Below are 17,163 nucleotides of genomic sequence, written 5' to 3'. Positions count from 1 at the left end.
CTGACCGATCCTCCCACTAAGTGCCAAAACCTTTGAAAGAACCCGGTATGCAACCCATCCGGCCCGGGAGCTTTAAAAGCTTTAAGAGGCTAGATAGCTGTGAATATTTCCTCATCTGTCACCATATGGCTTATGCTTTCCTTCTCAACATCTGAAAGTTTGACTTGCCATTTTTGAGGAAACCTTATATCTTTAGTAGCTGCCTCCTGGCTGGTGGTATAAAGTTTCATGAAACCCTCCCTTATATGGGTGGCAACATCCCTCTCCTTAGTTAACCAGTCGCCCACTTCATTCTTGATTGTTGTAATGAGATTATGCTTCCTTCGGGCAATCGCAGAAACATGATAGAAGGCAGTGTTCCTATCCCCTAAGACCATCTAGTTTATTCTAGATTTAAGCGCCCACAAATCCTTTTCTTGCTCCAACACAACATCCAGTTCCTTGATAAGTTGGTTCTCAAGGCTCACTAAAGAGGCAGAAGGGTCCGATGCCTTCACCCTTTGAACACCATCTAGCCGAGCCATGATTCTCTTCTTTTTATGGAAAATATTACTGAAATGATTTTTATTCCATAGGGTGGCTTGTTTAGCAAAGGTGTCAATTGCTTCCATAAGTTTCCTAGGCTGTCTCTAAGCCTGGTTCACAACAGAAGGAAAAGAAGGATCGGATAACCAAAAACTCTAAAATTTAAATGGCCTATTAAGAAACAATTGTCCTCTAGGATTAGTTTCCATTAGTACAGGGCAGTGATCTGAATGACACCTCGTGAGATGGGAAACTTTAGCATCTGGGTAAAGAAGACACCAACTAGGATTCATGAAGAACCTATCAATTCTCTCTTGAATAAGGCTACTGACCTCCCTTTTGTTAGTCCAAGCATATTTTGGCCCATTGAACCCCATGTCTACCATATTACACTTATCAAGACACTCCTTAAAGAGAAGAGATCTGGCCAAGCTAACTGGCCTCCCCCCAAATTTATCCTCATCAGCAAGAAGTTCACTAAATTCCCCAGCTATAACCCAAGGTAGATTATGAAGCTCAGCAACCTTAGAAAGATTCTCCCACAAAATCTGCCTCTCTACACATCTAGAACTAGCATATACAGCAGAAAAAATCCAAGACAGGTTAGTAGGTAATACCTTGACTTCCACATGAATCTCTTGCTTCGTGCTAGTGAGTTGAACAACCTCCACACTATCTGAATTCCAAAGCAGCCAGATGCCACCAGAAAAACCAATCGTCTCCATATGAATGGCGCTGTCGAAAGGCAGCCGATCAGTTATCTCCTTAGCTCTGCCTCCCCCAATACGAGTTTCCATGACCACCATAATACCAGGATTATGATTTCTCACAAGCTCCCTAACATGACTTTGAAAGTTGGGCTTCAGAACGCCCCTGCAATTCCATACTATTATATTCATGGATAACAGATGGTAAAAGGATCAGAACACATCAATGGAGAGTAGGAGCTCCACTTCCCTCCTCCAATTCCATCCCATCATCACCAATGTCTCCTTTATTTTCCCCATTCCTAGGCACAAAGTTAGCATGTGTACTAGCACACCCATATTCATTCCCCTCACCACTGCTTATGCGTTGAACTCTAGAGTTGGTGTGATTACCTGAATAATCTTGATGTTGGTGTGACCAGTTAGCATCCTTTTCTCCAAGAATGACTCCGCTGGGTTCTTCTTGCGTAAAACTTGAATTTATGGTATTTGGAGGAGCAACCTCTAAATACTCCCCTGAATCTGCCACCATGGGATGAGAATCCTCCCCCAAATTTGGTTCGTGGTTGTTAGAACCCCCATCAATACGCTGCCTGCCATAACCGGATTGCCTCTGAGATTGCTTTCCCACTTCGGCTTGGCCAGTTGCTGAGAACTGGAATTGATCAGGAGAGGTATTTCTCTCGCCAATGGTATTAAGTGAAGACCACTTCAGCGAGTTGTTGACTAGAAACTTCCCAGAACTTCCAGCAATTTCCTTGACATTCCACTTAGTGACTTTAGTTCTCGCAATCTCTTTTTTACCCTTTACAGAAGCGCTGGATCGGTTATGGGGCCTCACATTTACCCCTTCCTTACTAGCACTATCGTCTCGGCCCACTTCAAATGGCCCATTAGCCATATACCTCTCTAAGACTTCAACAACTACTGAATTACCCATACCATTCGCCTACTCCTTCATCCCGCCTAAATATCCTTATCTCTTGTTACGTGGCTGTGACCCCAAACCAGCCTTCGTGGGGCCCCTTGGACTAATAGAATTGTTTGTCCTTCTTTGCCCAGCCTTTCTACGTGCCACTAACATCCAGGAACCGTACCTATCATCATCCGTACCTGTACCATTCTCCTCCAACTCTCCGCTAGCTGGCGTTGTACCATGAGTGTCATGCATATCGCGTGGAGTTGTTGTCTGCGTCGTACCGTCCCCCTATCCTTCACTTGCCGGCTTACCTTCCACCAGCATTCCAATACCTCTAATGGTGAACGGGCATGACTCTTTCTTATGTCCTATTCTTCCACAGGAAAAGCAGAGTTTGTGTATTCCTTCATATAGGACAGGCTGCTCAAACCTTCCAATAAGGATCGTGTTGATAAGAGGCTTGTTGACATCCACCTAAATATAGAGCCTGGCGTAGCTCCCCCTGGCCTCTAAAGCTGTGTGGGTGTCTATCCTAAGCACCTTTCCAATGGCTCCTCCTAATTGTTGGAGTACTTCCGATTCATATAGCTCCATAGGGAGCTTATGGAGTTGAACCCAGACTGCTATAGAAGAGACGCTCGCACACTCAGGCTTGAAGAAGGGCTCCCATGGCCGAATGGATAAAAAATTGCCACCAATAAACCACGACCCATTTTTAAGGATAGCCTCCATGTCTTCTTTCAAAGAAAAACGGACTGAGTAAAAATCATCACCTAAATCTACACAGTCAAGTCTTCCAGTTGGCTTCCACATGAGATTAAGCTTGTTTTGGAGGAAACTATATCCCATTGTTCTACCATACAGCTTAATAATCAATGCGTTTGACCATGGCTTCCTAATCTGTAGCTTGGTTTCCCTAGTAAGTTTCACCACCACTAGACCCTCCCGAAGCTCATCCATCTCCTCATCAGAGTCTGCTTCTTTATCCAGGAAATCTGTGAAATCGAAGGCCTTGGCATAGGCACCTGGTATTTCTCTGACCAATTTCTCTTTAAAGGATGTTTTTGGTGCTCCCCACTTGTTCTGAACCTCCTGGAACTGTTCTTTCTCGCAAGAACCATCAATAAAATCAGCGTGATGAACATCCTTGACCTTCTTCTTACTCCTAGCTAGTTCGGCTTCCTCTTCCCTAGAGAGGTATCGGTTTTTTGGACGAGCGTCACTCGTAACGCTTTTTTGACCGCTACACTCATATCATCCTCGTGAAACTGTCTATTTTGTATTATTGTAATTAAACTCAACAATGACCAAAATATTTTTTTTCATTTCCCCCCTGGTAATGAAGGTTTAATTCCTAAAGAAAGTAACTTGCATGAGAAACGATATTCTTGTCCCTAATGATGATCACTATCTCAGGCTTATCGATCACAAATTGGTATCCATTCCACGGCTTTGAATCTTGCCGGCCAAGTGAGAGAGGGGCGATATAAAGTAAGATGCCAAATAGTCCATTTAACCATGCCAACCATTGTGCCCCTTCTATTAATTTGTCACTCGATTCCTTGGTCTAAGTCACAAAAGTTAATAAAGAATCCACAGCATAGAAAAGTGATGGCCAAATTTTATCTACTATCCCAGTGAGGGGCCCCTGAGAGGTGAGAGCTGACTGACACACCTTGTTTACCTCATATTAAATTCAAATTGTTTTATGGAAAATCTCGAATGGAATCTAGCTTTCAACCATCAAACCGTGCAGATCGCTAGGTTAAAATTAGATTAATGATATGGGTATTAGAAGTTTACAGTCAAAATATGAATCTCATCAATCACGAAAAAGTTAATTTAAATATATATATGAATTATATTATTTAAAAGATATCAATCTTAGTTATTGCACAAAAATTATTGATATTTTGATCTAATGATAAAAAACAATTATTATCATGATGCAGATACCATAAATTAAAATTTTATTATTTTGTAAATATATATTATCACGTTAGCTTATAAACTTTTAGAAATCAATTTGATAATAATTTCGGAATTTTCCTAAAATTTTTCCGAGTCATTCGTTGATAATTTCATATTTACTATTGGATATGGAGTATAGAATCTCTCTTGTAGTTGCTATGGAAAAGTTGAGAGAGAGAGAGCTCTATAAATAGTGTTGCATTCTTATATAATCTCACAATATAGCAACTGAAGTTTTAGTGCTTAAACTTGTTGCAATCACACATTTCAACCCCCAGAACCTATCCACTTAGCAGTCCCTATATTATAGCTAACAAAATGGGGAGGTTAATACCGGAACCGGTGATCACTAAGCCTGGTAAGATACCCTTCACTCGAGAGCAGTTAAAGAAAACTTTCTTGGATCACGATGCCAACAAAGATGGGAAACTTTCATTTGATGAGTTGAAGTCGGCATTCAAATACCTCAAGTCGCGGTTTCCTAGTATTAGAACTGAGTTAGCATTCCATAAATGCGATAAGGACGAGAGTGGATCCATCGATTATGGAAACGAGATGGATTCCCTCGTTGACTACGCGGAAAAATGTGGGTTTACTATAACTTAGATCTTTATAGGAGCTCTCTGTATTTTAGTGTGTAAAGTGTGTTGTCTTTGTATATTTGAGAGCGTTTATCTTAAAGCCACTTCCTTTTATGTGACAAAAATGAGGTGACTTTTGCAGCCCTTATGTACAAAGAGTAGAAAGATCACAATCTGATTGTCTACTATGTAACCCTTCACACTTCATAAACCTAAATAAAACTTGCTTTTATCTCTCTCTCTCTCTTACTTGTTATCCTTAATTCTTTGGTAGTTTATTTTTAGGTATAATTATCTTTTTGTACAACTTATTTTTTAAACGAATAAAACAATGCAAATAATAATTAAATAAGGTAGATCAAATTAGTTGGCACCTTCAAAAGGGTGCTTAATATGTGACTACGGAGCTAAACGGTGTTAAAGTGAATAAAACTAGTTATGTGAAATGCACATAACCAGGTTCATAGCTGAATTTTGTCCTGTTATTATGACCATGAATATCGAACCTGAATCTCTCTACAAGCTTGTCGGAATGGAATTAACTTTCTTCTTCCATTAACGTCTTATCAGCTAAATTAAAGTTACGGTCCCAATACAAGTTTAATATAATCTTAAGAACTATGGAATATATCATTCATTAAAAAAGAAAAAAAGAAGCATATTATATATGGAAATCCACCAAACCCATCTAAAAAAGAAATTGGAAAGTTCACCAGAACCAGATCCACTGGATCCCGAAACAGTAGAGAAAAATAAAAGAAAGCTAAGCAGGTGAAGCATTCGAAAATATTTGAGTTCATACGTTAACCAGATTAAGAGAGAATCCTTCACGGAAAAATACTGAACAACGTTAACATTCTTAATGCAAATGAGGGAATTAATCAATACTTAAACAAATATTTCAAAAATCTACTATTGAGGTCTTAAAATAACATATAAGAATAACACTTAACTCCAGTATTTATGACTATAAAATTTGACCTAATTATATTATATTAGTTTTTTAAGTTCTTTATTTTTCCTTTATGTGCATGGTACTTTTATTTACATTTACATGTATATACCTAATAATCTCTCCTCAAATGCAAATTATTACCTCTTTGTAGGCTCTAAGATCTCTTTCTTAATTTTTAGGCACAAACAAGTCCTAATAGTTCTCCCTTATGTGCGAGTTTTTCTTTCAACATGCCTCATCCATAAGCTCTAATAAACCATTCATGCGGAAACCACATGTCAATCTTACACACTCATCCATGAGAATCCCACAAGTCCACGACCATTGGAACCTCACATACCATTGGCAATATTACATTGTTGGGAATTTTTTTTTTTGAGATCATTTAATTTGTGCGAGTTTTGTGGCTTTATTCACATTTGTGGGGGCTTCAAAAACATGCATCTTGTCTCCAAAAGACTTAATATAACATATAAAAATACTACGTAATCCAAAAGTTTAAATCCATGTGTGATTTGAATTCCATACTTTTATTTAATTACAAAAAACCTTACTAGTTGAACTAACTGAAATTCACTCATCTGTACTCTATTTTATTTTAAGATATTTCGAAATATTAATTTTTTTAAATAATTGAATAATTACTTTAGGGAGATGAGATTCAAATCTTTGTTCACCTAATAAAGGAGAGCAAGTTAAACATCATCCTTTTTAAAAAGGCAATTAACATTGATAATTTTCGTAACTTATTAAAAAACAATTAAAGTGAGGTACCAACCTTGTAGATAAAGATTTATCTATTTTATGATTTTATCCACTCTCTAGTTGGCCAACTATGGAATCAAAGAGGCAACTAACCTTAACATATTCAATTCATTGCAAGGAAAAGTGTAGGATTGCAGAACGGGAAAACCTACCAATAATTAATATTACTTAAAATTTCCTTCTAACTTCAAGTTTGAAGTTCTAAAAAAAAAAAAACCAAAAAAAAAAAAAAAAAGAGTTCTTGAGTTCAACGTAAATTAGCAGCAGCATTATCATTGGTATGTCTGGCATATCGACCCGTTAATGAAGAAATAGAGTTGGGCCTTTATGTACATAATCTTCTCTTGTATGAGTCTTTGAGAGGAGGATAACGACCGTTAAATATATGGGTGATTGATTATTTATGGCTTACAATGTGTGATGCACAAGAGGCTCAATGTAATGTAAAGCCCAATTATGGCTAACTCTAAGGGTGTGTTTGGTTGGAGATGAAATAAGGTGGATGGAAAACTTTGAAAAGAAAATGAGGAGGAAAAATATTTTGGAGAGTATTTGGTTGAGAAAGGGAGAGGGGAAAATGATGGTGGGGCCTACTTGAGCCCACAAAAAGTTCTCTCTCCAAAATAGAGAAAAAACTTGGTGGGGAAAAATCTTATATGTGAAGGACAAAAATGCCCATGTGCAAGTTGCACACGGACTTCTTCAATACGTTTGTTTGTTTGTTTTTTTTATGTGATTTTTTTTTCTACAAATGATTTTTATTTTTAAATAAATTTGGGTGATTGTATGCTTTTTGGTTGTTAGTCACTTTTTTGTTTCAATTGGTCATCATTTTTTAACAATGGTATATGAGTCAATTCATATAAACTCATTTTTTCATTTCTAATCAAACAAAAAGGAGGGATATTAAATTTTTTTTTTTTATCCTCCGACATTTCCATCCTCCTACTATTTTCTATCCTCCCACTTTTCTACTCCTCCAACCAAACAGGCCCTAACTCCTATAATTTCTATACATATATATCTTATTTAGGGTTTTTCATAACCCACTTAATCATATAATAAATATGTAGCCGTCAAGACTTTTCTCTACTATCTTTATTGTAGACAAACCATCAAGCTAAACTATTAGATTCTTTCTCGCTATTATGCGTCTCAACATCAATTTTTTATTATTGTATTTAAGCTCAACAATGGTCAAAATATTTATTTTCTTTCCCTCCCCCCTAAAGAAGGTTTAATTCCTAAAGAAAGAAACTTGCTAGAGAAACGATATTTTTGTGCCTAATGATCACCATCTCTAGCTTATCGATCACAAATTGGCATCTGTGGAAGGAATGAATCTTTCCCCAATTAGGTATTGTCCGCTTTGGGATGGGCAGGATCAACCCTTGCTCCCACTTGCATGGATTTGCTTAATTCCACACATCGGGGAGAGATGCCTCTCACCCTTGCCTTATAAGCACTTGGCCTAAGGAATGGTGTATCATAGTGTGTGTAGGAGGTGTATCTCCTCGATGTGGGATTGAGCAAATCCATGCGGGTGGGAGCAAGAGTCGATCTTGTCCATCCCAAAACGAATAATACTTGATTAAGGAAAGATTCGTTCCTCCCACAATATCCATTCCATGGATTCGAATTTTGCCGGCCAAGGGAGAGAGAAGTGATATAAAGCAAGATGCCAAATAATCCATTTAACCAAGCCAACCATTGTGCCCCTTCCATTTTGTCATCCGATTCCTTGGTCAAAGTCAAAAAAGTTAATGAAGAAAGTGATGGCCATATTTTATCTACTGTACAGTGAGGGGCCCTTGAGAGCTGAATGACACACCTTGTTCACCTCATATTAAAATCAACTTGTTTTATGGAAAATCTTGAATGGAATCTAGCTTTCAACCATCAAACCGTGCAGATCAGTAGGTTAAAACTAGATTAATGACATGGGTATTAGAAGTTTTACAGTTAATTAAAATATCATCAATCATCAAAAAGTTAATTTAAATATTTATTTATTATATTATTTAAATGAAATCAATCTTATTTATTGCACAAAAATTTATTGGTATCTTGACATAATGATAAAAAAAAATTATTATCATTAAGTAGATACTATAGATTGAAAATTTATCATTTTGTAAATATATGTTATCGCGTTAGTTTATAAGCTTTTAGAAATCAATTTGATAATAATTTCAGAATTTTACTAAAACTATTCCGAGTCATTGGTAGATATTTTAATATATTACTATTGGATTTTAGTGCTTAAACTTGTTGCAATCACACATTTCAACCCCCAGAACCTATCCACTTAGCAGTCCCTATATTATAGCTAACAAAATGGGGAGGTTACAGTTAATAATGTCGACTGAGCCCAAGCTTAACCCTAAAGGCGTTGAGATATCCCTCACTCGAGAGCAGTTAAAGCAAACTTTCATGAATTACGATACCAACAAAGATGGGAAACTTTCATGGGATGAGTTGAAGTCGGCATTCAAATACCTCAAGTCGCGGTTTCCTAGTATTAGAGCTGAGTTAGCATTCCATAAATGCGATAAGGACGAGAATGGGTACATCGATTATGGAAAAGAGATGGATTCCCTCGTTGCCTACGCGGAAGAATGTGGGTTTACTATAACTTAGATCTTTTTAGGGGCTCTCTGTATTTTAGGGTGTAAAGTGTGTTATCTTTGTATATTTGAGAGCGTTTACCTTAAAGCCACTTTCTTTTATGTGACAGAAAAAATGAGGTGACTTTTGCAGCCCTTATGTACAAAGAGTTGAACGATCACAATCTGATTGTCTACTGTAACCCTACACACTTCATAAACCTAAATAAAACTTCTCTCTCTCTCTCTCTCTCTCTTACTTGTTATCCTTAATTCTTTTGTAGTTTATTCTTAGGAATAATTATCTTTTTGTACAACTTATTTTTTGAACGAATAAAGCAATGAAAATAGTTAAGTAAGGTAGACCAAACTAGTTGGCACATTCAAAAGGGTGCTTAATATGTGACTACGGAGCTAAACGGTGTTAAAGTGAATAAAATTAACTAGTTATGTGAAATGCACATAACCAGGTTCATAGCTGAATTTTGCCCTGTTATTATGACCATGAATATCGAACCTCAATCTCTCTAAAAGCTTGTCGGAATGGAATTAACTTTCTTCTTCCATTAACGTCTTATCAGCTAAATTAAAGTTACGGTCCCAATTAATACAAGTTTAATATAATCTTAAGAACTATGGAATATATCATTCATTAAAAAAGAAAAAACGAAGCATATTATATATGGAAATCCACCAAACCCATCTAAAAAAGAAAAAAGTTCACCAGAACCAGATCCACTGGATCCCAAGACAGTAGAGAAAAATAAAAGAAAGCTAAGCAGGTGAAGCATGCGATAATATTTGAGTTCACATGTTAAACAAATTAAGAGAGAATCCTTCACGGAAAAATACTGAACAACGTTAACATTCTTAATTCAAATTGAGGGAATTAATTAATTCTTAAACAAATACTTCAAATATCTACTATTGAGGTCTTAAAATAAAATATAAGGATAACACTTAACCCCAACATTTTTGACTATGAAATTTAACCTTATTATATTATATTAGTTTTTTAAGTTCTTTATTTTTCCTTTATCCTTTATGTGCACATGGTTCTTTTATTTACATGTATATACCTAATAATCTCCCTTTAAATGCAAATCATTACTTCTTTGTAGGCTATAAGATATCTCTCTTAGTTTTTGGGCACAAACATAGTTCTCCCTTATGTGAGTTTTTCTTTCAACATGCCTCATCCCTAAGCTCTTATAAACCATTCATGGAAATCACATGTGAATCTCATCCTTGAGTAGATTTAGGATGTGTTTAATACTTCAAGAAACAAGAATTTAAGTCCAAGTGTTAAAGCCATACAAATCTGTCAAAGTCCAAGTGAAGAAGTGCTAAATTTTAAAACTCGTCAGTTAGCTCAACAGATAGTATCTATCAACGTTTAAAAGGGATCTTCAGTCCGATGCTCGATAGTTGCTCGATAGATAATCTTTCTATTGAGATTTATGAAAATAATTTTTTCAGATCTAATTTCACACATATCCGTGTATACATATTTAAGCTTTCTTTTTTCACAACTCTAAACATATATAAGGATTATTTTAAGGGCCGTCACAGCTGATGAAAGTGAATACAACTTAATGCAAAAGTTTTTTACAAGCATATTGTAACCGGAGATATATGCCTTGGTTCATCTTTATCTTGGAGAAGCTACTTCATTTGTATGCCATAGAATTTTGTAACCAAGGAGTTTTGTGATCTTCATTGTGTTGATGAACTAAAGAATTTTGTAGTCAACATCCTTCTCAAGTTGGTGGTTAGTCACGTATCTGGATCTGTGTATCGATTGGTTAGTCACATACTAAGAGCCGTGCATTGAAAATGAGAGATTATCACTATAGAACAACTCCAATTGGATATTGGGGTAAGGGTTCAACTGTAGGTTGGTATAAGGTATTGGAATTCCTTTACTTGTAATCGCTTGTTGTGATAATAGTGATTTTTCGGGAATGGTAACCTTAAAATCACTTGGTGAGGTTTTGCCTTGGAGATTTTGTCCATTTGTAAACAAATCATCGTGTCAAATTTATTTTTTACTGCATATTAACTTAGTTGGTGATTTATTTGTGCTGCCATGCGTATTGCCTGTTAATTGAATTAATTAATTAACTTGGTTAATTAATTGGTTAATTCATCATAACGGGTCAATACATTCTTGTCCTATCAACTACAAGAAGAAGTACTTATGAAAAAAAAATGATTTGGATAATTGGATCGGTTTTGTTATATGCCCAATTTTTTATTGGTTGCATTAAGGGAATCAAGATCTCTTAATTTCATAAATGGACTATTTTAAGGGAGTACAAATTTCCAAGTTATAATTGTTAACAGTTTATAATTAAGGAAATTATGACAACCCTTTATTCATTGTTAATATATAAATTTATATAAGGCTAACTTCCAATTAGATTGATGAACAATATATATTATAACTTCCTATAACTAATTGATAAGACTAATCATAGTTCATCCTAATCCAAACCAATCTAACTGATCTTAATCCAATTTAATTTATTTAAATCAGCAAAACATATCTTTTTCATTTCTTCTAGAAGACATCCTTGTCATCAAGGGTTTTTCTTCTTCTTCTTCCTCAATCTTCATGAAGAACTCTTTGATTTCATACATGTTGGCATTTTGGATTTGATCTGCCTTCCTTTCTTACATTCTTCAAGGTTTTTTTTTTTTTTTTTGAAAAGCATGCATTTAGCTTTTCCATATGAATAACGTAGAGATAGAAAGGTTGGAAGGCTGTTTTACTTTTACATCTTTCTGACTGTAGTTTTCCTTCTTTTGTGCCATTATTTTGAAACTCTCCATTGTCAGTGTGTCTTTCATAATCATGGTGTGCCTTTTCATAAGCTTGCAACCTTTCTCCTTCCGTGAGATGGAGACATGTTGAACTTCTTGAATAACTGAGTGGTTTTCTCCGTAATTTGTTTCATTTGCTGCAGACCAGAGATAAGGGAGATAACCTTTTGCTCCAATTGCTTCATTGATCCATATTTTGATTCCAAATTGTTATGCACCCAAGTTTTTATTGGTTACTTTGTTACCTCCTAGATAAATAGACTACTTAAAAAAAGTCCAGACCTCTAGTTAACAATTTATAATATAGTAGATCATGATTATTTTTTGTTCATTGTCAACATGAATTTATAGAAAATTGACTTCTAATTAATTAGATGAACAATAAATACTAACTTCCTATAATGTATCAATAAAACTAATTATAATTCATTCTAATCCAAACAAATCTAACTAATTCTATTCTAAACTAATTTTTTGTGGATTCTAGTTAGCTTTATTGGGGGTAAAGTCTCTGATAGTTGAACAAGTTAAAGATTAGAGTTTAATTCTCGCCTACACTAAAAATTAATTAATATTTTAGTTCGAAGATAAAAAGTACAACCATCAGTAAAACATATATTTTATCATTCCTTATCCACTATTAATTAAAATAAATTACGCTAATGTATAACAACTTTGCACATTACTTGCCAGTTATTCCTTTGAATAATTGCAAAAGTTTTGGAAGTGTTACTGAAAATTGAGGAACTACTATAAGCAAATGGCTAACAACAGCCTACGACATTGCAAGCAGATCATTTGGTTTATCATCTACGAGAGTAAATATGCGTAATCTGCTCAACTAATTAGGAAGTGGATTTGAGTAATTTGACACTTCCATCTATATGTCTTTATTATTATTATTATCAAAAGGGAAGCTTTATTTATATTTTGTATATTTATGCAACATGCACCTAGCAAAATTAATAGATTCATGAACCAAGTTTATGCTACCGTCCATGATGGACGGTCCATCTATATATGCTTGGGTACCATATTTTGTCTCATTAGGCACATCCCGCAAGTTCTAAAAGCTAAAAAAGAGTAAAGAGAATAAAACAAATGCGCACTCATATCAAATTGAAGTTGGCCTCTGTTCTATATAAATTGATTAAATTCATTCTCAACACTCTCTTATCACACAGCAAGCAAACTCTTATATATATAGCTCCCAATATTCAAGTTTAACACCAACGAAAACCCGAATTCCCAGCCAAAAAAATGAGTCATGCTAGGTTTAAGTCTGCTCCTGCTAACCGCACTAAGAGAGAGACCAATTCTGTTGCTATTACATGTGGTGAAGAGCAGATGAAGAATGTATTTGGGCGCTCTGACTCAGACAAAGATGGCTACCTCAGCAAGCAAGAGCTTAAGAAGGCCTTCAGCGATTTAGGAGTTGAATTCCCGAGCTTGCGCGCTATGTCAGCACTCTGGCATGCTGATGATAATGGTGATAATTACATCAGCAAGAAAGAGTTGGCTGAGCTAGTGAAATACACATCAACAATGAATACATGTACTAATAAATAGGCCTTGTTTTATTGTTTTAACCCATTTTTTAGGAGATGGAAGAGAGACCAATTCTGTTGCTATTACATGTGGTGAAGAGCAGATGAAGAATGTATTTGGGCGCTCTGACTCAGACAAAGATGGCTACCTCAGCAAGCAAGAGCTTAAGAAGGCCTTCAGCGATTTAGGAGTTGAATTCCCGAGCTTGCGCGCTATGTCAGCACTCTGGCATGCTGATGATAATGGTGATAATTACATCAGCAAGAAAGAGTTGGCTGAGCTAGTGAAATACACATCAACAATGAATACATGTACTAATAAATAGGCCTTGTTTTATTGTTTTAACCCATTTTTTAGGAGATGGGTGGATTATAAGAATAAATGAATAATAAAAATAAAATGTCTACCTTTGTTTAATGGGGATAGCAAATGAAGTTTAAGTGTTGTAACATGTTCTGGATATGGAACCTAGATTTGCAATACATGCTTAATTAAATATGATAACTTCTCTTATTCCTGGTGTAATAACATTGGAATTTTTTTCTCTTTTTGGATGAATTATTCCTCAGTTTCTCTAGCAGCTCTAAAGAAAAAGAATAAACTTTGTTCTTTTATATTGGTGGATTTCAGCCAAATATGGCCATGGAATATTCCATGATATTTAAGAGAATCAGTGCTTGTGTAAGTTTTTCGAACTGGAGTTTTTATTATTATTTAGAATTATGAACTAAATTGATACAAGTTTATAAATTTAATTGAACTCTAATGTTTATATAATTTGTTATGTCTGTAGTGTTTAGGTTGGCAAGTTGTGAACAAAAGTGCGAGTTAGATATGTTAAATGTGTTTTCAAGTACAGGTCAATTCCGTAACAACCCAAGGAAAAGGAAGCTTATGTATTCTTGAACCTATGTCGACAACTAGTCGATTGATCAAGATTAATCTTGACAGCCCTCTCTATAATTAGTTGATTGATTGAAAATAATAACTAACCTCAATTCTTAATTAGGCCCATTAAGCCAATCCATGAGTCGGAATTTTAGCCCCACTTGCTAGAGTATAAAAGGAATCATTAATATTACTAGTCGTCTCAATAACAAAAGAGAGAGCCTTATGCCTAGGGTTTGTGCTTTTTCTCTTAAGTTCACCAACACACCGAATACACCAAAGATCTGAAGGTCGGTACTTGGTGAACCATCCAATTGAAGCTATGGTACTAAAAACAGTCAAGCTTTTATGAAGAATCTTTTAGGGTAGACTTTGAAGTTGCAAGTGGAAAGTTCTTGAAAATCCAAAGTAGAATAACTTAAGGTTGGAATAGTGGTCATATGAGTAAGTTTTTGCCGGAGGTAGCGATAGAAGTTAAGATTAATTTCTATTCTAAGAACTTCAATTTTATTTAGTGGATCTCTGTCTTAGGGTTGGTGGTTAAACCGTTGATTTTTTTTTTTTTCATTGGTAGTTGTCATTGGTTTTTCACACCGTGACTGCGTCCTTGATTTCTGCATTCTATTTTTTATTTTTATTTTTTTACAATATTCTTTACATGACTTTTTTTTTTGATAAAAATTCTTTATATGACTTAATTAATTTGAAGTGAAATTCATACATAATTGATTAATTAATCAATTCGATTTTAATTCCATTTAAATTGTCAATATATGGGGTCAAAAGACTAAACAATATCCGAACATAATTCGAGAACTACATTAAAAGTCTGGCAAAAATAACCGGAAAAAATAAAAATAATATTCCCTATAATCCCATGTTCTCTCTTTTAGAAGCTTTATAAACACCAAAATTTTGGATGGAAAATAAACACTAAAGTTTATTCGTTTCAATCTCCCCGGACCAGACTACGGTCCATATATAACATTATTAGGCTATTAGCAGATATCGGGTATATGCTTTTTTGGCCTCTACGCAACTTTGTGTGGGTTACTATCAGAAACTATATCCTAGCTAGGTTTGGTATAGGATAAGATTATCGATCATTTCTAGCAAATCTTCTTCTTCACACACACACACACACAAAAACAAGCAAATCTTTTAGCCACCAGTCTTGTTCATGACACTTCATTATATAACCTCCCAAAACTTTTTGACTAAGAAAAGTAAATAAGCATCAATTGCTTTTCATAGTGAATTTCTTATTATCAAAAAGCCTTGGCTCCTTGCTACCACTTCTCTTGTCGCCCATAATAACAAAAAAGTAATATTATGCTTGTGTTTTGCTGTGATTGTTTTTCTTGGTTTATTTTATTTAAAAAATAATTTGGGTATAAGTATAGCTATATCTAAAATATAAATATATGTGCATTAATTTTAAAACTTTATACATACATATATTTTGCTATAAAATGGATTTTAAGCTAAAACAAACAGCCCTTAACCTTGTATATACTCTAAATATTTTGTTACTTATAAGTTAATGTGATTATTATATAATATATATATGTGATGGCTTAGGGTATAAATTTTACGCATAATAAGAAAAAAACCCTGTTTTGGCCTTTTCCATTTTGGCCAGTATAGAAATATAACCCAGCCCGACTTGTTTGCCAAGCATCTATTATTAAATCTAAATTTTAATTTAATGGATTTATTTTCAATTTATATTTATACACTAAAGTTATTTTAGATTTTTTTTTTGTGTGTTATAGATAAATATATTAACGAAATTACTTATAAACTTAACGTACAATTCTCAGATATACATATTTTTAGTGTTAATTAGATCTAATAATAGTAATTTTTTTTTTGGGTGTAAATTTCACTATAAATTGTCTTTCCAATTGTTTACATTTTTTCTTTGTAGGGACTCAATTTGGATTGGACCCAGAGTATGAATGGGTTTTCAGCCCAACAAGCCCAAACAATAAATTTTTAGAGAGTGGATCGAAGGTTTAGGCGCTGGCCGGCATTTCGGGAGCATGAACTCTCTTCTTTTATTAGAAAATACTTAGAACTATTTACAACTGGGGAATGCTCCTCGGCCCATGGCCGATGAGCCCTTTTTCTTCTTTCTTTTTCTCCTTCTTTCCCTTCTTACTTTACTCGCTTCTCTTATATAGTCTTCATCGTCCTATCTCGTTCTTCCATCTGTTGATCATCCATTCGCCTTTCTTCTGATCGTCCGTCCCATCAGGGGCCTTATCAGTACTCAAGTGGTTCACTCTGATCAACGTCGCCCTACTAAGGGGTTATATCCCCATTAATGCGGCCAGAGGGGTTAGGTGAATGCATTAAGTGTGAAGGTGACAGCTTGCTCTAGGCTTGTCCATTCCCAAAATTATCCTTAGTACGCCGAGGATGAAGAGTTCCTCGGCGTGGATCCGAAAAGGAGTCTCGCCCTAATTTATCCTTGGATGGTCATCCTTCCTCGGCGCGGGCCTTGGGCCTACTACACGATGGGCTGAGGCTATCAGGCCCACGGGCCCCACAATAGCCCCTCAAAACCCTGCTGCACGTTCCCTCGGACGGGGAGGAGGGTTTTGATATCTACGGGCCCTCTAGACGAACCGCCCCACTTTGGTCCGCGCTAATGCTTGCGACTTTTCGACTGCCCGATGTACGTTTTGGCGTTTCAAGACTCAGTGTGTGCCCACATTAAATTTTGGCGGCACCACGTTTCCCACTTTCAACGATGTGATGGTAATTGTTCGGTGGAGATCTCTTGCTTTTATGGGTAGGCGGTTACATTTGGGGAGCCTAAGGGGGAGTATAAGTACTTGTTTGAACCGCCTGGTTTCCTGATTTT

General features: G+C 35.5%; 1 protein-coding gene across 1 annotated transcript; it reads right to left on the bottom strand.

Moving 5' to 3' along the window:
- Window positions 1-377: 377 nt before the first annotated feature.
- On the bottom strand, window positions 378-1,424 carry LOC111997657 (uncharacterized). The gene is made up of 2 exons (XM_024029773.1): window positions 858-1,424; window positions 378-533 (listed from the first exon to the last, which is right to left on the bottom strand). Exons 1-2 carry the CDS (start codon window positions 1,422-1,424, stop codon window positions 378-380), a joined length of 723 nt encoding a protein of 240 aa, XP_023885541.1.
- Window positions 1,425-17,163: the final 15,739 nt, after the last annotated feature.

This window comes from Quercus suber, unplaced genomic scaffold (genome assembly GCF_002906115.3).
Source record: "Quercus suber isolate HL8 unplaced genomic scaffold, Cork oak 2.0 scaffold_13, whole genome shotgun sequence".
Classification (NCBI taxonomy): Eukaryota; Viridiplantae; Streptophyta; class Magnoliopsida; order Fagales; family Fagaceae; genus Quercus; species Quercus suber.
This window is presented reverse-complemented; position numbering and strand designations above follow the sequence as displayed.